Consider the following 22978-nt stretch of genomic DNA (forward strand, 5'->3'; position numbering starts at 1 on the left):
GAAACGTGGGTAGGTCAAAGGCGGTGTTTGTGGATGCCTAACTTTAAGATCTCTAGTGGGAAAAACTATTTCTAATTTTTTCCATTGAAATTACTAAGATAAACATAATAATCTCGCAAAAGCTTCCTCATAGCTAATCCATTTTCTATAGTCTATGCTAATTTCAATTTGTCAGCAACCTCTTGAGTGAGGCAGGAAGAAGCCATTCCAGCCGGCAAAGTACCTGACAGAGAATGAAGTTACACTCTGAAACACAGACTAATTTGTTTATTAGGTACGTTCTGTAAGTCAAGGAGAGAAATTTTTGGCAAATAAATAAATAAATAAATAATCAAACGAATGGAGATCCCAGGGCACAGAAGGTCAGAGTGAGGAAGCGGAGTCTTTGCATAGTTCTAAACGAACAAAGGGTGGCAGCAATAGGCAGCGTGGATTCCCAGCAGAAGTGCAGCACTTGCAAGAACAGGGGACAGAAGGCTTTGAGAAAGAGGAGAAGGTGAGCAGGTGACTACCTATTTCTTTGTCACAGACTGTGGTGCGGAGCATTCGTCCTCTCTACCAGGGTGGGCAAGATGTGGCATCTTACATGATCTGCCTGGGCATCCCGTACCCCGTCATGCCCGCCTGGGAGGCACCCTTGTTGCTGCCCATCTGCAGGCCTATGACGTTCTGTCCCTGGCGAAGTTGCTCCTCTGAAAATCCTCTCCGATTCTGCTGGGCTTTCCTGGGTAGAAAGAGTGAGATGGAACTATGTCATATGACAGTTCTAAATCCTCCTCAAGATGTGGATACACAGCTTCTATATGAGGCAATCAAACACACCAGCAGACCATTACCTGGGCTGCAACTCTTACTGAGCTCTGACCCAGCATGAACTACGGCCTACTGAGAGCTATGGTCTACTGAGATGTGGCTGACAAGTACATACAAGTTTTCTATCCCCTGGGAACCAAGATGACTCTTAGAATTTCTAGCAAAAATAAATAAATAAAAATAAAAAATAAAGAAAGGAGAACCCATAGCTGCCCTTCTGGCAAACTCAATCTCAGCTTCTCTTTTTCTCTTCCTCTTCAGAACACCTCAGTTTTTACCTTCTCACCCTCTCAGGTACCTCTGCTCACAAAACTAACTCTTTTTACAAAACATATCTTAAGCCCCGTTCCACTCTTTCCACATAGGACCAATGGTTAATCTCTGTTTTGCTGCCCAATCAACCTAGGAGCTTTCAAGGAGCAATCTTTATCTCCTGACCAGAGGCTGCCAAATTTTGGTAAAGAGCAGGATTATGAATAAATTTGGATTTGCAGCCGTACAGACCATGATGGATCATCAATAATTCTGAGACGAGGACCAGGATTTCAATTTGTTTCTAGGAGGAATTTAGGTCAAGGGCATCTAAAGAACATAAAGTACGTCCCTCTATACTTCTCCAGGATGAGAAAAAAGAATTACCGCGTAGCTGCTTCAAGCATTCCTGTCATCTGCCTCCAGACACCTCAGTTTGCACATCTCTGTCTCTACTCTCGCTTCCATAATGATCGCTTAAGAACAGTTCCTAAAAGGCCTAGTCTACTTCAGTAGACTGAAATAATCATATAATTTATTACCTAGACCAGGACGCTTTTGAGAGTCAAAGTGGGGGCTGTTAGTTAACCTGCTGGGTTACAAACCGAGATGGTACTTGGCAAAGGTACGAATTTATTCTTCCTTAGGTGCATAGGAGAGAATTAAAAAGATGAAAGAAGGAAAAGAACAAGGGAGAGGGAGATGCTACTAGCTAAGAGAAATCCCAAGCATCTCAGCCCTGATTGGGTGTCGGCTGGAATGGCAGCATCGGCCTTCCTTCTCAGTGGCTCTTGCCGTGGGACCAGAAGTGTTTGCTTCGTTGTAGACAGTGTCTGGCAGCTCTAGGGAAGGACTCACCTGTGAAACCAGGATGGCTCTCCCCGGTAGCAGCCGTCATCCTTGGTAACTGCCACGCTGCCTAGAGCCATCAGAGTCCTCTGCACAGCTGCCATGTCCTTCCCTGGAATCCAGTGAAGAGGTTAAAGTCCAGCGTGTCAGGGCCAGCGATTTCGGAAGAAGGGGTTTCTGCACCCGGGAAGAGCGCTAGATAGAGGAGGCTCTGGGTGACTACAATCACGGGAGAACTACTAAATAGCACTTCCCGGGGTGGCTCTGACATAAAACCCTCCCCAATCCTGCTAATTATTGTATTCACACAAGAAGGCCCTTTCTATTTTATTTAAGTGTATGTATAATAAACACTCTAAGCACTAGCCGCTCACATATGGATCCACCCCTAGCCTTGGGCCTGACCTTCATGGCTTTAGCCATGATCTGATGTGATCTGATGAGGAGGTCCTAGGTGACTGCCTGCAGAAGAGCACTTTCCTCATGAGTGGACAGAGAAGGGAAAAATGCAAATAAATTCGTTGCTTAGAGTAATTCTGCCCCAGATCCCGGAGGCTCCTCTCTTTTACTTTATCTGGGTTAGCAGGGTCTAAAATCATCGCTGTTCATCAAATTGAGTATTCGCTCAGTGCTCTGGTCCGCAGGCCAATGGAGAAAGAAATCAACAGAGAAAGCACTCAAGGCACAAGTGATGCATGAAAGGAACTGATGGAGACAGTACATCACTGGCCCATGTGTGAGAGAGAACAAAGCAGGGGAGGGGGCATTGGGTAGTCTCGCGTAAGGGGTGGGGACATGGTCACACGATTGCCCCTAGAGAAGGCAGCTGAGCTTTCCAACCAGCCAGCTCCTTCCGTCCTCTTCCCTCCCTCCTTGTCGGAGGAGGGCAAATCTCAAACTAGAGAAGGTGCTGCCGGTGTGGGTGGATCAAAGGTCTGCACAAAACAGAAATGAGGGAGCTAAAGGCACTGAACTAAAAGAGAGAGAAAGAGGCTGTGGGGGCCTGAGACAGGAGCAGCAGATAGACAAAGGCTCTGATCGGACCCACTGAGTGGTCTGTGGTCTCTTTGGTGCGCTTCCTGCAGCTCAGCCCCTGGGGAATACAGAGTTACAGGGGAAGGGCAGAGAAGGGAGCAGGAACTGTAATGAAATCAGCAATTATGGCCTTTAAGGAGGTCCTGTTCAGGATGCTCATGTGTTCCAAGAAGAAGGGCGAGAGTCTCCTTCCCTCACGTGCTTTCCTCCACCCTATGTCTGACACTCACTACAGGGCAATTGCCTGCAGCTTGAGGCCGGTGGGGATGGCTGTGGGTACAGGAAATTCTGCAGTGGAGACTCTCTCAGACTCATCTGCTGGGGTGATGGTGAGTGGAGTATCCACAATAGATGTCAAGGAAAGGATTTAAAAAAACCCACTAAGAATTTGGAGAGAAGAAAGGCAGTTAGGACAACTTTTCTCTTCCACACACGAAATTTTTTTCTATAAGTGTCACTATATCATAGGCTGCTGTGAAAGATAAACCTGTAGTCATGACATTCAAAGAGATATGGCTGGGTGTGCTCGCGCACAGCAAAGCAATCAAGGAGAGCCTAGAAGAAAGTGAGTAAGTACAAGAAGTATGAGCTAGAGTCTGCCAATAAGCCCACCTCTTACACAAAGCAGCAGGAATATAGTTCTGATAGGTGGAGGGTGTGAGTCTGACATGTACAGGATCTGGGGCAATGTGGAAAACACTCAGCAAGTCAGCTGGAAACATTCTATGAGCAATAGGTAGGACAGGAGCTTTGTTCCAGCACAATGGGGCTTCCTTCAGAAGGAGCTAGCTAATGTGCACATATATACACTCGGAAAGGATGGAGCCGCAGGCAAGGGTTAGAGATCCGGAAACCTAGAGACATAAAACCAACACCACCTACCCTCTTCTCAGTACTGTGGACAAGGAAGTGAATGTATGACTAAGCTAGGCACATCTAAAGGAAGGAGGCAATCTTTCACTTTTCTAAAGAGAAGGTTTCAAAGAAAGAGATCTAATGTAAATCATGGGCTAGATGTTTTATCACATGTGGTCTTAACATTATGGAGTGGAGACTTCTCCCCATCTGTGGACAACAAAACAAATTCAAAGAGATTTGCTAACACCCTCAAAGTCACCCAACAAGTAAACCAGAGCCCAACTCTAGCTCCTATTGGACTGAAATCAAACTTCACAATAGGTACATTCACTTCACTGTTATTCCCCCTTGCTCCTCCCCTTTGTGAAATTGGTGAGGAACCATGCTCCTTGGGAGGAAGCAGAGACCAGAGATAACCAAAAGTGTCAGGGTATTGGTAGCACAAGGAATCTAAATCTGGGCATTGATATTGGGTACCATAAAAATAAGGACACCCATCCCAAAATGGTCATAAGCCATTGGATGTTTTTGTCTGCAATAATTTTGCTATATCTTCACTTACATAACATTAAAAAAAATAAAACTATTTGTAGTCTACATGCTGACTAAGTTAGTTATTAGGATTCTAAGTAATTTAGTGAGTACAAATCTTCTGTCTTAGCCAGTGCATAGCTAGTCCATTTTATGTGTATATTTTTCAGTAGAGATATTTGTGAAGAATTCCAGAATTCTTGGACTGATGACGTGGGAAAGAGAGTTCTTGTCCGAACTGGCTTCTTTCCCGATTAGAAACTGAGATCGAGTGAGTAGTGCTAGATGGAAGAAACAGGTGGCATGAATTGGGGCCACTCCTGGAACCCGATCTGTGTCAACAGGGGTCAAATATGTAAATGTGTTATGAAACAGCAAGGCCAAAGAAGATCTGCACAGCGTGCTGGGCATAGGACATCAAAAACTAAGCTGCTGTGTCACAGCCCGCATAAGATCTTCCTTCTTGTGAAGCTTTCAAAATGATGCAAGTGCAAAAACTTGCCATGTCCAGCTTGCTTCAGAGCTCACCCTCACACTTTGTTGTTTCTTCAAGGAAATTTGCAGAAGAGGATGTCTCTCCACACCTATTATATGAATTTTGAATACTGAGAGGTTTTTCCCCATGAGAATTTGACTTGGAAAGAATCTATATTACAATAAGTTTTGTAAATAATACACAGGTGATAGTCTGAGAAATACAAGCTTTGTCTGGTGACTGTGATGTGCTGTGACCATCAGCAGCCTGAGCACCTGAATTCCAATTCTGGGGTAATCTCCCAGGACAGTCCTTACTTGATCAGATAGACCTGTAAGCCCCACTCTAAACTCTTGGTTCTAGCTGACAAGTGCTAAGAACTACATGCATTTTGTTAAGCAATAACTCCTCCCTTCAGAGACATCTTTCGCAAAGTCCAAAGAACAAAACTGATCATTAGAAGCGCTTTGATCCAAGCTGGAAGTCTGCCTCCTTAGCATCTCTTTGATTCCTGAAAGCCATCCTGGACACTTTGGCAAATGCTATGACTCTTCATGTCAGCCTTATTACTTCCTCTAAATACCATTCTCCCAAGAAAATAAAGAAATACAATCCTGAAAGCAGACTGTTCAGATGTTGACAGTTTTCCACATGCAAGCATAGCAGGAACGAATCAGTCCCGGTGATGATGTAAGAATTTGCCACTGTTCCTGAGAAGGAAAGTGACACAGGCAGAGGAAGGCAAGATTGCACCAACAGGCTGTCTGGGTTCTTCTATTTCTTTATCATGAGAAATTAATGGGTTTTACAGAGCTAATAGAATCTGAACAGACAGCACACAGCATGATGTGACATCTTACAAAGGGCAAAACCAGATAGACAGCAAGAGGAGCAGATCACTGGGACTGATAATGGAAAAAGATAAAATGATGGGCCACAGAAGATTTTTAGGGTAGCAAAAGTATGCTGCACAATACTATAATAATGGACACATTTGTCTAAACTCACTCAATGTACTATTATGGATAAGAAGAGGGAACCCTACAGAGTGTGGGCCTTGGGTGATGCAAGGCTTCGTTGAAGGTTTAAAAATTATACAGGTGGTATAATATCACCCAGATCACAGGATGACATGGAGAGGCTATGTGTGCATCAGGGCACTTTATACTTAACAGTGTAGGAGTCTCTGCTTCCGATTTCTCTCCCTCCACAACCCCCTCATCTATCTATCTATCTATCTATCTATCTATCTATCTATCTATCTATCTATCTATCTATCTAGTAGGGCCTCACTCTATAGCCCAAACAGACCTTGAATTTATGATGACTCAGCCTCCCAAGTGCCATCATTCATACTGTATCCATTCTGTATTATCACAAAATAATAACACCTCAAAATAGCCATAAACCCCAAACTGCTAATCAATAAGCCTTGAGGAATGGAGGGCAGAGTTCTGCCTTGTACTGTCCTAACTTGGTGCTTATAAAGTTTAAATTTACACTCAAGATATCTTATGCATGTCTTACATGGATCTACACCAGGTCCTGTATATGATAGAGAGAGAGAGAGAGAGAGAGAGAGAGAGAGAGAGAGAGAGAGAGAGAGAGAGAGAGAGAGAGACAGATAGATGGATACTGACTTAGTATTTTTATGGTACCCCTGATTGTGAAAGCAAGCAGGCCTCTGACTCTTATGCCTGCTTTGGGACTCTTTTCTTTCTATTGGGCTGCCATGTACAACTTCAATATGAAAGTTTTTGCTTCAACTTATTATATTTCATTTAGTCATGTTTGGTTGCTATCTCTTAGGTGCCTGATCGTCTGTAATGAAAGAAAAGGAGTGGCTCCAGAGGGGAGGTAAAGTAGAGAAGTAGTGGAGGAGTGGAGGGAGGAGAAGCTATAATCAGGATATTGTACAAAAAAACGAATCTATTCTTAATTAAAAACAAAAGAAGAAAACAAATGAGAAGGAAAAGGGAAAAATAAAAGCAATGCAGAAGTCACTTGAGTAGGAAAAGTGAGATTTGACACTATTTTCTATTCTATTTTTAACACGAAAGTCAGGCTTAAATTGTTTGTTTCAGAACTGCTATTTTTTATTAGTCTTGACCAACTCTGTTAACTCTTAGAAGCTGATTTTTAATATACACATCACAGAGATAGCGAGCTGTGATAGAAAAATCACTTCCCACCTCCCTGTGAAACGCTGCTGCAGCCCAGGGAGAAATGGCAGAAGATAAGCTGAGCAGTCTCTCTGAATTTTATGGATTTTTGTTGTTTCCATGCTGGCCAGTGGGAAGAGAAACTGTAAGGTAGGGACTCTCAAAGAGGGGCTCCCAGGAGAGCAGAAGCAGCGCCACCTACAAATTGGTAAGAAATGCACATACTTGTTGCAGACTTAACATGTCAAGGAGCATCTGTCAGTCAGATCACATGCCTGTGATGCATGCTGGAGATTGAAGCTAAAGGAAAAGGTCACAAAATACAATGGCCAGCAGCCCTTCCGAGTGAATGCAGCTGAGGGTGCTGCCATGGGAAAGGAGGGTGGAGGAGTGGGCATTTGTCATAGCTCAGGTCACTGTGGGTACCGTGCCGTATCCCCAAACCCATCTCCGGCTAGGAGAAATGAGTCTTCAGCTTCTGCTGTTGAGGAACAGCACACATCGTGACAGCTCCTGAGAGAGCACACGTGAACCTTCCAGGCTCTACCCTTCCGTGTAAACAACACCTCCCTAACTCCCATCATCAGGAGAAAAGAACAGACAACATAAAACCGTGCACCCATTATCCTCCATCAGTTCAATTGTTGAGAAGAATAATCAGGCTGATTGCTCTTTGAGTATTGTCTGCGCTGACATTTTGGAGTTCTTAACATCTGACACTAAGTGCTTATACAAATAGGCCCCAAAGGTCATTGCTGATGAGCTTACTGAAGCAGAAGAAAAGTCGACATTTATTAGGCAACTAGGAATCATATATTGTGCCGGAGAGTTAACATGTTTGTTCCATACAATTCCTTTAGGGGTTGGGGGTGCTAGGCCACTACACAGAAGAGAACCAAGACTCTAGGCAGCTGAGCACTGTAAACAGAGTCACACAGCTAGGATGCATTGGAAGATGGTTTTCAATGTATCTACTCTAAAACTCACGCTATTTTCATTCTACCGAGGGTTCCCAGGTCTGACATTGGCAATGCAATGTATCATGGGGACAGATGACAAATGCAATGTCTTCTAAGGGAAAAAGTCAATAAGGTAACCCGCATGAATGATTGTCAGGGTGACGGTCATCCAGGCAATCCTATCAGCATTTACGTGGGATAATTAATCAAATCCATTTATAGAGGAGTCTATGACCATCCAGTCCCCACCCTTCCTATTAACCCAGAAAGAGCAGGCCACTGACGATACTTATGCTATTCCTTGTCAGGTACCATCTGAGAGTTTCTAACACATCACTTCCTTTGTTCCCCAGACCAATAACATAAAATAGGTTCTGTTAGGCCCATTTGATGCAGGAGAAATTCAAGGCTAAGACACTTTAGCTGAGAAGTGATGGTGCACAGGCTCGGTCCAGGTTCTCTAGTTTCTGCTTTGGGAGCCTGACTCCACCCCACCTCATAGGACAGTCCCACTGCAGATTTTCTGACTGGACCTCAGACCAGCTTCTCACCTTTCCTTGTGTGTTTTCTCTCTCTTGTACACATACAGACTCGGTTTATTGTTGCTTCCTTTCTCCAGTCTCCCCTCTTGTACTCATAGCAAAGATGCTGCAGGCTTGCCTGTACTATCCTCTCCTAAGTCAGAGCTGAAACAGCCCCACCCCTGCCCTTCGCCAGCATCTGCTCCAGATCTAAAAGGAACCTGTCAGACCATTTACCTTTTCTCTTCACAGAGGGGCTCTTACCGTCCCCTTCCATTCTTTGCAGTGGCCCTTGCCTTTCCTGTCACCAACAATGAAGGTCACTCTGGCCCTTCCCCAGTGAAGGCTTTGGTAACGTTGTATTATCTCCATGATCAAGTTGTCACCTGGATATCTTTGTGAAGACCCTTGCGTCCTTGCTGGCCCCAGGTCTCTTCCAAACAATGTACCTAAAGGGGGTTCAAGAATGGTGGGGACTTCTGAGGCCCCACCTATATGAGTAATGGAAGCTTAAACAAGAAGGCATTTGGCAAGCCTGAGCTCTTGCAGCTTTGCTGATCTGCAACCTAGAAGCAGCTTGGGAAGGCACTGTGAGCAAAAAGAACCATATTTAGGAGACACGTGCCAAACAGAGGAAATGGGGTACTGAGAGCAGCCAGGCATAAACTACCTGCAGAGGAGGAAGGGAAGTGTCCAGGAAGAGTGGGGGCTGGACCCACAGCAGCCACAGCCCCGGCAACTGTGATGCAGGGAATTATGAAATAGCGGGAGGAACTGAAGTGTGAGGGCAGGATTGCAACCTCGGTCAGGGAGCGGAACGGTAGATGTGACGAGCTGTGCACACGGCTAGTCTGATGTCTGATATCTATGTGACAGAGAGTGTGTACATCCTCACGCAGACATGACACACAAACACACGCCAACCCTGCTCTTTGACTACAGCTTAGTCACCAACCACATCATGCAGAAAGGACCAGCGCCTCCCATGCTCAGTCCGCGATCTGAGCCAGCCACCAAGGCCATCCCACCCACCTCCCTGTTCAAAGAAACCTGCTTTCGACTCCTACACTCTTCAGTCCGGGAAACAGCTCTGGTCTGAGCTCCAGACAGGGATCCTGGGAAGTATCAAGTCTCTCGCCCATGACATCATCTTCAATCTCAGCTCCCCGGGGCTTCCAGCAAGTCATCTGGAAACTCCTCAGCATCTGTCTCCCTGCTGCCAGCTCTCTTGCACATCCCCACCTTTGTGTAGTTCTAAGTTTCTGTGATCTGTCAATCACAGTGCCCTGAGAAACAGAGTCTCCGTATTTCATTTAAAGTCCCCCTCTTCTGCAGTGGGGCAGGGATGGGTTGAGGTATGGTGAATGATGACTTTTCTTGTCTGTCGTACTTTTTATCTAGAAGCATTATCATATTCCAGAGCTATGTCTCAGGCTGCCCTGCTAACATATGCCTCCTAGCTTTCTTCTTTCCCCAGGAGTGTCTAACACAGGTTATGGCGGGTGTGTGTAGACTGCCACGCATGCTGTTCACCCACAAGTACTGCTCTTCTCTCTACCCTCTTTTAGAGACCCCCTCCCAAGTATAGAGCCCCTCTCCATGGTATTTGGATAAAGGAGGAAAGGAAATAAAGGTAGCCCTTCCCTAATGTAGATAGGTAGGCTCCCTTTAGACCCGACCTCCCAGGTACCTCCAGTGCCCTTCCCTCTTACGTATGTCCTGCACTTGAGTGCTCACCAAGGTTTCTCTCGTTTGCTCTCACACCCTATCTCTTGGTTTCACACGGCTTTCATTCATCATCCTCCATCCTCCTCTGCCTCCCTGGCATCAACAGTTAGTCACTGCCATGACACAGCAGTACATTCATGGTAGAAATGAAAGATGCTAAGGCCCCTGGCCAAAGAATGGTGTGGCCTGTTGAATAAGGTCTTCTGTTTTGGCTTCAGAGCCCAGGGTGGCGCTCAGGACTGTGAACTATGAATTCTGATGAACACACATAACAAGGGCAGGCAGGTGTCATTATCTATGCAATGAGGAGGTTGAAAAAAATTCCCTTCATAGTTTAGTTGGAAGAACTGTGTGTCATTGTTCAGAAAAGCTCTTATATGTGCTTCTAGAGAAGAGGGATATCAATGAAAAGAAACTGTATTAACTGTAGACAATCACCATTATCTTGACCTGGGAATCAAGCATCAATGGAGCCATCTCATGGAGAATTGGAGGCAGATGCCCATGAGGTCTGGTGGCCTAGCCAGCATTTCAGGTATCTGAGGTACTAGAAAAAATACAAGTTTAGACCCCTGGCCTCTTTGGGTTTGAACTGCTCACTCATGCAAAAAGCATGAAACGGAGCCCTCTTTGAATGGAGGCTTGAGGTCATTGTGAGGATGGAGGAGGTGATTTTTTTTCTTTATAATTATCTGAGCAGACTGTCCTCTGCTTAGAATACCCATGGCTCTTGATCAAAGTAACATTAGTTTACCCTCTGTGTCAGCAAAACCATCCAAGGGGTTCTGTGGGTTGCCCTGTGATGACAGCCAGTGACAATGGGTGTGTCAATCAATCTGGCAATTAGACAACCCCTCTGTGCCTCAGGCAGGCCTAGTGGTGGCTGTATGGACTAACATGCCCATTTTCACTAAAGGGGACTGGACGCCATATGGCTATTGGTCCCTCAGATTCTCCAGCAATACCTCTACTACACATCCTTTTCTCCAATCATGGTGGATTGCTAAATAGTTCCATAGCTAATCTTTGATCTATATAGCTTTGTGAGATATTTCTCACCAAGTCAATTCACAAATGTGAATGTAAAAAAACATCTGGTAGTCCCCCGAGTAGAATACACACCTAGAAGATACTATCACTGTGATCTGGATAATAATCATCTAGAAGATAGAGTCACTGTACTCTGGATAACATCCACCTAGAAGATACAGTCACTGTGCTCTGGATAATGCTCACCTAGAAGATACAGTCACTGTGCTCTGGATAACATCCACCTAGAAGATACAGTCACTGTGCTCTGGATAACATCCATCTAGAAGATACAGTCACTGTACTCTGGATAATATCCATCTAGAAGATACAGTCACTGTGCTCTGGATAATATCCATCTAGAGGATACAGTCACTGTGCTCTGGATAATATCCATCTAGAGGATACAGTCACTGTGCTCTGGATAATGCCTACCTAGAGGATACAGTCACTGTGCTCTGGATAATGCCCACCTAGAAGACACAGTCACTGTGCTCTGGATAATGCCCACCTAGAAGATACAGTCACTGTGCTCTGGATAATGCTCACCTAGAAGATACAGTCACTGTGCTCTGGATAATGCTCACCTAGAAGATACAGTCACTGTGCTCTGGATAGTTTAACAGAAAGATGGAGCTCTCTCTTGTTCTCCCTCAGATTGAATGACAGAGGAGCAGATGGCTTTGTCTGTAAGCCCCACTGCTGGTGAGTCAGAAGAGCACTCACTCACGCCTGCCTCCCTTCTTTTCCACGAAATGTGATTTGTTATGATTGGCTAACTAGAGGAAAAGACACCCGTGTAACCAGTTCACTTCTTCTCTGTGTACACTTCTAGTTTGCTGAGGTACTTGCCATATCCTCAGCACAAAGCACCACAAGCTGGAAGGACAACACTGCCCATGGGGTGACAACTGAGAACAGACTTTCCTCCCGCAAGAGGTGCCAGGAAGCCCTATGTAAGTGGCTTTTACAAACAGATGATAAAGAAAAGAGGAGGTATGGGAACGGGAGTCCAGGGGAAACAGACCCAAAGACAGAAGGACTGTTTACCTTCCCATAGATCCACTGTTTGAAAAATGTCTGTGGTCCTGACACCATAGACCTCGGCCGCTTTCAGGAACTGGGAGATTTGCTCCATCTGCTTAAAAGCCATCTTTGACTCTGAGATCTTGGGGATGGGTTCTTGTCCTGGTGGATATAAACTGTTTATCAGCTTGCACAGGACCTGAAGGGAACGCGGGGACAGAGAATCAGTGTTTGCCTTTGCAATAAATGTCACAAGTCAGAAGTGAATGGTGCATCTACACACACACATACACACACACACACACACACACAGAGAGAGAGAGAGAGAGAGAGAGAGAGAGAGAGAGAGAGAGAGAGAGAGAGAGAGAGAGAGGCAGGCTCCCACATTAAACACAGAAGAAGACCCCAGGGAGCCCATTCTCAGGCTACAGCTGACCACAGTCCTGCAACCGGAATCCGATTCTCTCATTGGAAATGATGCTGAGGGATGAGAACATGATCTCAGACTCTTAATGGAGGATGCATTGGAGGCTGGTGGGGAAGTGGGAGGATTGTGATCTGCTTTCTGGGATCTGCTCTCTTCACTAACTCATCCTATGTGAGTTTATGACGTGTGAAAGAACTGAGTTGGGTCTTCTCATGGACTCTGAGAAGACGAAGCCAAGCAAGCCTTGGTCTACCCAACACATGGATGGGATCGCAGTTATGTAACAGTAAATCACAAGCTGCCAGAAAAGACTGGCTTGCTCGACTGAGCTTAGCTGTTCTCCTGGAACCCAAACACACAGCATCTAGACAGAAAGGAACCCCACTATCAAAAAAGGATTCCCTTTTCCGCTCCAAAGCCCCTGAGCCTCTTCAAGGGGCTCAGCATCCTCGGAGGATAAGAAGTTGACTAGCCTGACTCTTTCCTTTGTTTCACCGTGTAACCAGAGGGTTCCCCTGGGGGTAAGAAAAGCCCCAGAAAGGCTGATGCACCGAGAAGGCAAAGGAGATCAAACGGCTGCACTTAGCTCTATTCTCCGTGGAAATATCCGAAGGGCTTCAATTTTGCTTACAGCTTAGCAGGAAGCTTGATACTCAGATGGGTGGAGAATCCTCTAAACTAGCTAGGGAATTGTACAGGGAGCCCTCATCTCACAGCCCGAGAGAAATAAAGGCATCCCCGGTCCTCCCGGTGAGACCCAGATCTTGGCAACAGAGGATTCCCCCCCACCCCCCCGGGCCCTCACATAGAAAGAAAGGGCCCCAGGAGGGCTTCTTTCCACCGTTCCAGCAGCCAATATCCCTGCCCGGCTTACCGTCCCGTCCATCAACCATTTCTGAAAATGGGCCCTGCCGGGGGGCGGGTGCTCTATATCCTCAGCACACTGCAGGATGATCCAATCCACCAGCTTGTTCTCCAGGTCCGCATCATACTTCTGCTCGATCTTCTCCTGCACCTCTCGGCTTAAGCCATAGCTCGGGCCCCTGTTAGCCATCTCTGGAAGAGAAGAGAGGACACGCGCGGCATCCACACAATAGCAGCCACAGCAGCCCCCGGGTTTCCTGAGAACCCGGCTGGGATGTGGCAGGGAGGCCGAACCCAGCAGCAGCAAAGCGGACGGAAAGCCGGGCGTGGTTTAAATCAAGGAGCCAATGAAGCCAATGGGGTTTCACCTACAAATGGGAAAGAAAAGCGCAGCCACGCGCCATGGACTCTAGAATAAAGCCCCGGCCGACCCAGGGGGGCTGAAACCCCCCTTTCAGTCCTGCCTGTCAGGCAGACTGGATGATGTACACGGACTCACTCGCGAGCCTGAACCCCCAGGCAGTCGGGGGCTGGGTTGAGGGTGGGCGATGGTTGCTTGCTCCCCCTCTCAGCAGCACTTTGCGTGAGATTCCCAGGGCAGGTAATTAACAGGCAGGAGAAAGGATGCCTCGACAATCGCCCGCTGATGGTGTGTGGAGTCTGGAAGCAAGGCGCTCTGATTTGATTTTCTCACGGCTGAGGCGGGTCAAATCAGGGCTGTTGCTAAGAGCCCTCCAAAGACAGCTCTCTCCTAGTCAGGCAAACCCGCCTGCCTCCCGCTGGGAGCCTCTTTCTCTGCACCACAATCCTTTCTCCTCCTCTAGGGATCCCAGCATTGTATCCAAGGCCCCACACAGCTGCCTGAGGGGACCTGGGTCTCTGGGAGGGTCCGTTCTGTTAAGTGCCCATCTGCCAGGAATAGTCAGACCACTTTAACCTTGTACTGAAATGACAGTTGTTACCGGACAGGATGGGGTGGGGGTGGGGAACACTGGAAGCTGCAATCATTTACTTTAGCTGTCAACCCAGTTTCATCCAGAAACTTCCAACCCGTGGAAAACCTCTGTGGCTTGGTTTGGCTCTATTCAAGAAATAAACCTTTTAAATGTTACTTTAAACTGAAAATATATAGGGCAAATTTTGTAAGTCAACACAAGTCAGTGAGTGTTCTAAAAGTTCTGGAAAATCGCAAAGTCTTTGTCTGTTTTAGATAAGGATGTCGAAGGTGCCAAGGACACGCATTTAAGAGTCACTTAACACTGGGGGAGGCAGACAAAACATGAGGAAAAATTATTTGGTTCAAGCTGGCCTAAGCATGTCTTAAGAGCTAAAGAGCCTAGCAGTTTGCTCCCAAGTATAAGGTGTTCAAAGGTAAAGATGACTTCTCACTTTAGCTGTTTTGTGTACGTCCCTGGGCATACCTTCAGTTAACAAATATTTATCAAGTGTTTAAGTCGTGCCAAAGATTGGACCTGAAAAAAATAATTATGGTTTAACAATGTGACAATAAATTGGCTCAAGACCATAGATTAAGTAGTTCTAATGAGGAGATGGTCATTGTCCCTGTGAGGATTGGTTAGAGCTAAACACAAAGTTACTCTCAGACAACACATGTACCCAGAAACATCTTCTGCTAGTTGAGGCCTGTACTAATGAAAACATCCCTGCTTAGCAGATAAGTGACCAGTTTCCTGGTGAGTAGCTGAGAGCCTGGAGAGAAAGAACTGGGAGGTGAGAAACAGACCAGCTTTTAGAACATTAGTTTAAGGAGAAAAAGCAAGCTAACGGATGCAGGCTTTGATGCTTCCTAAAAGCTCAATTGAAGAAGTCCCAAAGACACAGAGCTAGCTCTCTTAGAGATTTGGAGCTTGGGAGGAGAAGGAAATGCATGCTGCAAGAAGATCATCTGCAGAACCATGGAAGTCTCCAGTCCGCATCATGGGTGACAGCAATAATGGAAATTCCAACCTGGAACTCAGGGACAGAAGCTCACAGAGAAAGCATGTGTCTTTTCTTTACTCCTAGCTGCAATTCCAAAGAGAACAGTCTTCCTCATCCTCCTCCTGCTCCTCTTGCTTCTCCTGCTTCTCCTCCTCCTGCTGCTTCTCCTCTTCCTGCTGCTCCTCCTCCTCCTGCTCTTCCTCCTCTTCCCTCTACTCCTCCTCCTGCTGCTTCTCCTCTTCCTGCTGCTCCTCCTCCTCCTGCTTTTCCTTCTCCTGTTCCTCCCTTTGCTCCTCTTCCTCCTCTTCCCTCTATTCCTCCTTTTTCCCCTGATCCTCATCCTCCTCTTCTTTTGAAACTTTTGGGCAGTTTCCTTTATATGATAACCAAATAGTTGGTATGTTTTACGTGAATAATTAAGCCCATTGTTCTAGAAAAGATTCCATGCAAAGAGGAGGCGCAGCAGGATATAAGTGTCCAGATTCCTGGTGAAGCCTTCAGAGAAAAACTGCTTAATGCTGTGGAGAATGACAATGGAAATTAGTTCAACTTTGCATTTGCTTGAAGCCTATTAGCATTATAGTAATTTGCTTCAGTAATCTAATTTTTTAAAGACAGGTTCTCCCAGTGTAGCGCAAGCTAGCTTAGAATTTTGATCCCTGACCACTGGGATTACAGGAATGAAACCATGAGGTCCAGCTTTAACATTTTTAAAAAAACAGCTTATGTATGTACATATGTATGTATGTATGTATGTATGTGAGATGCAAAAAAATTAAATGAAACATACTAAGTAGGTCTAGCACCAAAGCTAACCTGAGGAAACGCCAGCCAGATGGTATGGTGTGTTTGGAGGAAGGGAATAGGGAGCTAGGGAAAATGACTTTAAGCACTGAATGATAAGTAGGTTATTTGTCAGATGAGTGCATAAGGCAGAAGAGCTGTGGATTGTTGCCGGTAGAGACAACTTGTTTATAAAGGTGGAAAAATGGGGCTGCAGAGATTGCTCAGTGGTTAAGAGAACTGGCTGCCCTTCCAGAGAGCCCAGGTTCGATTCCTAGCACCCACATGGCAGTTAACAATTTCCTGTAACCCGAGTTCCCCTTTCTGGCCTCTGTAGGCATTGTGAGCATGCATTGCATGCATGTATTGCACAGATATACATGCAGGCAAAACACTCATGCACATAAAATAAATATTTAAAGTTAATATTTATTTTTAAAAAGGTGAAAATGTTTTAGTATCAGCAAATCGTCGGTTTAATGGAATACACAGAAAACTGGGGCGGGAATGCCAGTCAGGCTCCCGGTAATAAAGTGGCATGATTACAAGGATCCAAGGTTAAGTTTTCAGGAACTTGGAAGGTCTGTTAGTAAACTCTTGCATTATTAGTTGTCAGATTACATAAATAATTATATTACAAAGATTAAATACTCAAAATTAATTGTTCTTTCTTTTAGCGACATTGCCCAATAATTGTTGTTTTCTTGAGGATAATTGTGTTTATGTTTCTACAGGACATAAACACTATGTGATTGTCTGCTCCTGGACACTTCTTCTCAGGTTTGCTTTCAGAGATGTCAGAGAGACAATTTGAAAGCAGTCTTGATGGGAATACATACATATGCCAGGGGTGGTGGCAAGTGCCAGCAGTAAAAAAGCCAGTTGTTAAAGCACTTACCCTCCTGACATTGGTTTGCCATGCAAAGGAGTTTGAGCTTCTTCCAGAGAAAGAAAACCACCAGATCTTAGCTGGGTAAAAGGAATGAGATTCACACTATCTGCTGTTGCAAAGTTCATGCTGCTGTTATGAACCGCAGAAGGAAGCACAGGCAGGGTAGCTTACAAAGGAGAGAGATAATAAAGTGTGGTCCAGCTGCTTCAAGAGTCCTCTGATCCATGGAGTTCACTGGGCAGTTGTTTTGTTGTTTTATTGGTCTGGCACTCAGGTAGAAATATGCTTGAGTCACCTGCTTGCAGGTAGTAGTTAAACCCATAAACCCGGTGATGCTGCTCAAGGAAGCAACATGAAAAGAGCACCAAGGGCAGAACTAAAGGAAAATTAGCATGACAAGCTGGGCAAGGAGAGGGGAGGACTGGGGAACTCAGCCATGTTTGAGGATAAATGATGCCAAGTCCAAACTCATCCGTGCTTTGAAAGCAAAAGTCTGGAATACCTGCTGAGGATTTCAAGACTGTATATTCTATCCACAAGGTACAGACACATGACTCTTACGACAGAGAACCTAGGAACTAGCCTCCTAGAAAAAGAGGGATGGGGCTGAGTCAAGGGCTTCCGAGAGAAACCGACAGGCCCCAGAGGCCTCAGACCTTGTGCTGCTGAAGACAGCTATGAATCAGGACCAAGTGAACTTCTTTAGTTAGGTGAAGAAAGTTAAGCTATCAATATCCTCCTGAAAATTCAGTATAACCAAGATAAAATGAAAAATAATATATTCCCTAAAATATATATTTAATTTAAAACTTGCTTGCATTTTTTTCTAGATATAGTCTTTATAACGTATTTTTTCATAAATCAAGGAATTCAAGTACTGCCTTCTGGCCTCCTCTGGCACTTGTATGCATGCGTTGCACATGAATTCATGCAGGTACGCATACATGAACATGAAAACTACCTTTAGGTCTCCAAAACAGATGGTTGGCCCTCCATTTCTAAAGATTCTGCATTCAAGATCCAACTAAAAATATAAAGAACAGCAACAAAAACAAAAAAACAGAAACAAAAAAATCAAGTCAAATCAAACCCTTGTCTGGAGCCTGGCATAGCAGTACAGTGAATGTCTGTAATCCCAGGATTAGAAGGTTGAAGCAGGACCACGAGTTTGAGGCCATCCTGAGGCAGGGGAGGGGAAGGGGAAGAAAAGAAGAGGTATTATATCTTGAAAATGTAAGTTTCCTTATTGTCCCTTAAGAGATACAGCCTAAGAATCATTTGTCTTGGCGCTGTGTTGGTCTAAGTACTCTAGAAATGAAGTGTTCTGGGTGATGCGCATGCGTTCTAGGCACTATGTGTAAACAGTTCTCTGTCCTCCCTGAGGGACTTAAGTCATTTGCAATTTTGATAGCCTCAGGGGGAGCTGGAACTAATCTCTGAAACAGCAAAACATGGCTGCAGTTAATGTTCACTTACTCTTTTTCCTTCTAGAAAATGAGTTTATACTCTTTTTCATTCTCTTCTTTTGTTTTGAGACAGGGTTTCTCTGGGTAATCCTGGCTGTCTTAGAATTCGCTCTGTAGATGAGGTTAGTCTTGTACTCAGAGATTCGCCTGCTTCTGCCCTCAAGTGGCATGTACACGACCACTCAGTGCTCTTTTCCATTTGGCATCCTCACTCCAGGGACTGCCCTAGGAACGGTAGCGCTTTTCCAGCTCTATCACCATGCTCACAAAACGCAGCCTTACTCAGGGCGCTTTCTTCCCCAGGTTTCTCACTGGCTGCTTAGAGACTGGCATACTGTATAGATTTGCATCAGGAAATATTTCAAAGGCATACATCTTTGACTAGCATTCCTGTTCTTGATAATTTGCCATATCCATTCTCATTGTCCATGTTCAAATTGTTTAGTAGGTGCATGCCACTTAAAAAATCACACTGAAATTCAAAATAAGGCACATGGAGCTGCTGTGTGTTCATACATTTCACATGCCATTGGATACACAGCACAGAGCAATTCAGAAAAAAAATGGTCTGAGTAGAGAGAGAGAGAGAGAGAGAGAGAGAGAGAGAGAGAGAGAGAGAGTCAGTCAATAATGGGCTACAACACACTGAACCCTAGTAATTTTTTATTGAAAGTATTTTTTTCACACGGTGTATTCTGATCACAGTTTCTCCTCCCCATCGCTTCCTAGACCCACATCTAATTCCATACTCCCCTTCTCTCATTCTCTCTTTGGAAAACAGGCAAATTAAAAAAAAATCCAGAATAATAAACAAAAATAAAGAAAAAGCACAAGAAACACACATATCAAACACAGGCACACAAAATAAAGTCAGAAAAATACAAAATTGGAAACCACAATATACAATCAAAAGCCCAGCAAGATAAAAAAAAAATGCCAAACAAAATAATAGGAAAAAAATCTACAAAATTATCATTGAGATTGGTTTGTGTTGGCTATCTATGCTGGGCATGGGACCTATACTTAAGTATGGTTTACATACCCGGTGAGATTCCATTGGAGAAAATGGATTTTTCCTTTGCAATCAGTTACCAATTGAAGACAGCTTTTTGGTTGGGGATGAGAGCTCATGTCCACTTCCTCTCCCACCCACCCAGTGCTGAGACCCTGTGCATACTACCATGGTTTCCAAGTTGTTTTATAAGTCATTCCTGCTGTGTCTACAAGACACTGTCTCCTTGGTGTCATTTGTTCCCTCTGACTCTTACAATCTTTCTACCTCTCTTCTAAATAATTGCCCAAGCTCTGAAGAGAGGGGTCTGATGAAGACACCCATTTTAGGACTGTGTCTTAAAATCTCTTACTCTCTGTACATTGTGCAGTTGTGGGTCTCTTTAATAGTAACTCTATTGAAAGTGGAAACTTCTCGGCTGATGGCTGAACACTTACCAATGGGACTAGCAAAATGTCATTAGGAGTCATTTTGTTGTTATGTTCCCTTAGCAGAACAATAGTTTGGTTTTCCCCTAGATACATGGCCTATGTAGTCTCAGGTTCTTGGTCACTTGAGCAGTGTTAGTCATGGCTTCTATCTCTTGGAATAGGCCTTACATCCAATCAGAGTGGTTGGTTACTCCCACATTTATGCCACTATTGTCTCGGTATATCACGTAGGTAGGTCACTGTTGTAATTTACAGGGTTTGTAGCTGGGCTGATGGTTTATCTATTTTGGTAGTGTGCAGCGCAGCCTCCAGTACCACAAACACGAGTCAGTAGAGATGAAGGCTCCAGCTAGGAGCCAGTTCAACTTCTCCATGTTCAATGAACTATGTAGGTGTTGTCATCAGCAGTGGGACTTTACCATGAGTTGTGGTATAGCGTTGGCAATAGCCTGAGTTGTCTCAGGATTTCCATGAGGCTCCTTTGACCAACAGTTCCTTTAGCTGTATCCTATTCCTAGCACTGGGCACACTGGAAGTTCCATTTGATGGTGAAAATATCAAGTTAACCTCATTTGAATTCTGTTATGTCAACTCCTGCCAAACTAAATTCTAAGAGGTTTTCCTTCTGTAAAAACAAATTTGGGGAGGTAAGTCATTGATTATTTGAACACACATGACAAAAATACATCAATTTAGGATCTTTCTGTTAGGAAATATCCTTTGGTTTCCTTGCTTAGCTCTTTTCTTCTCATAGTATTACGGGTTGATGTCCATCAGCTCCTTGCTGGACCATGTTCCGTGCAGAAGACAACATCAGGAATATAGTACCTCCTGGACATCACTGTTCTAAACACGCCATGCATCTTTACTAGTTCCATCTACTATCTAGGTTTATACCATTTTGCAGATGAGACAACTGAAGCTCAAGGGAAATCTGCTATTACAGATTTAGTCCATGTGCTGGGATGCAGCCGGTCTTAGTTTGGATTTTATTGCTGCATTGACACATGCTGACTCTGCCACTTTATTACATTTTGCTTAACCCTAGAGAACTCCAATGGGCAGGGACCATGTCCTTTCCGTTTTCCAATACTCTTCATGCCTAGCAATGTCTAGCCAAAGGTGCCCCCAAATGGCCCCACTCCTAGCTCAAGGAAACAAGGCTCACAGGATTCATGTTTTGTTGTTTTATGATTTTTCTCTGAGAGAAGAGATAATCGTGGATGAGTTCAATTGCATGGGTATCAGAGGGTCCTGAGACCACCCCAGGTGTGCAGACGTGCTAGAATGCACAGAACTCACCATACAGTTCCTTTCGCTACTGATTTGAATGAAAGGATCCAAAGCAGGGTGAGCAAAGGAAAAAGGCGCATGGGGTGAAGTCCAGGGAAACGGGGGGAGAGCTTCCAAGAATCCATACTGGAGTCACTCAGGCTGAAACTGGGTCTCCAGCAAAGAGCTGTGACAGCTCATGTGATGTTGTCCACAAGGAAGCTTGTTAATAGTGTCAATGGCTTTTATCAAACGACTCAGAGGTAGTCCCTCCCTCACATACACCAATATTCTGGGCACCTGGGAAGAAAGCAGGGTTCAGCACAAACCAGTGTTTACAGAGTTAATGCAAGCACAGAGAGCTACTGTGATCAGTGCTGGCCATAGTGGGAGTCCCTGAAACCCAAGTTCCCAGACAGCCAACAGCCAATTCATAAAGTATGTTTCTCAGGAGGATCTACTCACCAGCTCTACCACTTTCCTGCACAGGAATTTTAGCAACCTTTTCCAATAGCTATAAATACCCATTTCTTAAACTGTCCTTTGAACCAGGTTTACCATCTGCTGATTCTCACTAGTTTATAAGTCTTTATATACTCACTTTATGAGTCATGTGTTCAACTTAATAACTTAGACATAACTCATGAAGACTAAAGTCTAGCCAAAATTAGTAACTAAAAAAACTACAACTTAATATAAAGGCTAATATATATCAATATCAGTATCCCAGTGGCTATTAAGAAGCATGCTTTAGGGCTGGAGAAATGGCTCAGTGGTTAAGAGCACTGACTGCTCTTCCAGAGGTCCTGAGTTCAATTTCCAGCAACCACATGGTGGCTCACAGCCATCTATAATGAGACCCAGCGCCCCCTTCTGGCATTCAGGCACACATGGAAGGAATGTTGTACACATAATAAATAAATCTTTAAAAAAAAAAAAAAAAAAAAGAAGCATGCTTTATACTAGCATTTTCTGTTGCTTTACTGACCACACTTCTGCCACTTCTAACTCAGGTAATCACACGGCTTTACACTTAAGGCAGACTGCTAGAAAGTATTCTCGAAAACAGGACTAATACAAAAAGATCATTTTTTTCTTTTCAGTCTTACCAACCACTCTATAAAAGTAAATGCATCACTAGATGAATACCTAGATGAATTTAAATAGAAGGCATGTTTGCAGGAAAATGGGTAGAAATGAGGTTCTGTAAAGTGAAGTGTTTTTTCTCATACGTAGAATGTAGATTTAAATACACATATGAGATGGCTGGAGAAAGCAGACTATGTACAGAGAAGAGTCTAAAGGGGGAAGGGGAGCACGGAAGGGTAGGTGGGAGAGGGAAAGAGAACTCTCTTATGTTGTCTCTCACACAGAGACATGACTTCAGGGCAGGAGCCTGAGGAAAGGCATGGAGAAAAGCAGAGTGAGTCAGACAAGGCAGAGCAGTGGGATGTATATGAGTGAGGTACAATGACATGACAGTTGTGTCAGAAATTATAATGCCCATTATTTTACATGTAAACTAGAAAAATGTTAAAAACTGGACGACTTCCATAAAAATGAGAATTCAAAATTCAAGAATACCTTTAACATCATTATATAAGTTAACCTTAAAAAATTAAATAGTAATTTTAGTTTCAAATATAGCATGG

At 44.5% G+C, this 22978-nt stretch overlaps 1 protein-coding gene across 2 annotated transcripts; it reads right to left on the reverse strand.

The window, feature by feature from the left end:
* Positions 1-252: 252 nt before the first annotated feature.
* On the reverse strand, positions 253-14289 carry Tagln3 (transgelin 3). Of its 2 annotated transcripts, XM_057765112.1 has the most exons (4): positions 13540-14247; positions 12263-12437; positions 1924-2026; positions 253-724 (listed from the first exon to the last, which is right to left on the reverse strand). In XM_057765112.1, exons 1-4 carry the CDS (start codon positions 13717-13719, stop codon positions 583-585), a joined length of 600 nt encoding a protein of 199 aa, XP_057621095.1. In that variant the 5' UTR covers positions 13720-14247; the 3' UTR covers positions 253-582. The 2 variants fall into 2 exon arrangements, with proteins under 2 accessions (XP_057621095.1, XP_057621096.1); XM_057765113.1 differs by lacking the exons at positions 253-724; positions 1924-2026 and adding an exon at positions 2039-8904 and having other exon boundaries at positions 13540-14289.
* Between the last annotated feature and the right edge of the window lie 8689 nt (positions 14290-22978).

The sequence above is a fragment of the Chionomys nivalis genome, chromosome 3 (assembly GCF_950005125.1).
Source record: "Chionomys nivalis chromosome 3, mChiNiv1.1, whole genome shotgun sequence".
NCBI lineage: Eukaryota > Metazoa > Chordata > Mammalia > Rodentia > Cricetidae > Chionomys > Chionomys nivalis.

Coding starts and splice junctions, on each gene's coding strand:
- Tagln3 (XM_057765112.1), bottom strand. CDS start 13,719: ATGGCTAACAGGGGCCCGAGCTATGGCTTAAGCCGAGAGGTGCAGGAG. Junction 12,438..13,539: donor AATGGTTGATGGACGGGACG/GTAAGCCGGGCA, acceptor CGTTCCCTTCAG/GTCCTGTGCAAGCTGATAAA. Junction 725..1,923: donor GAGCCATCCTGGTTTCACAG/GTGAGTCCTTCC, acceptor CTTTCTACCCAG/GAAAGCCCAGCAGAATCGGA.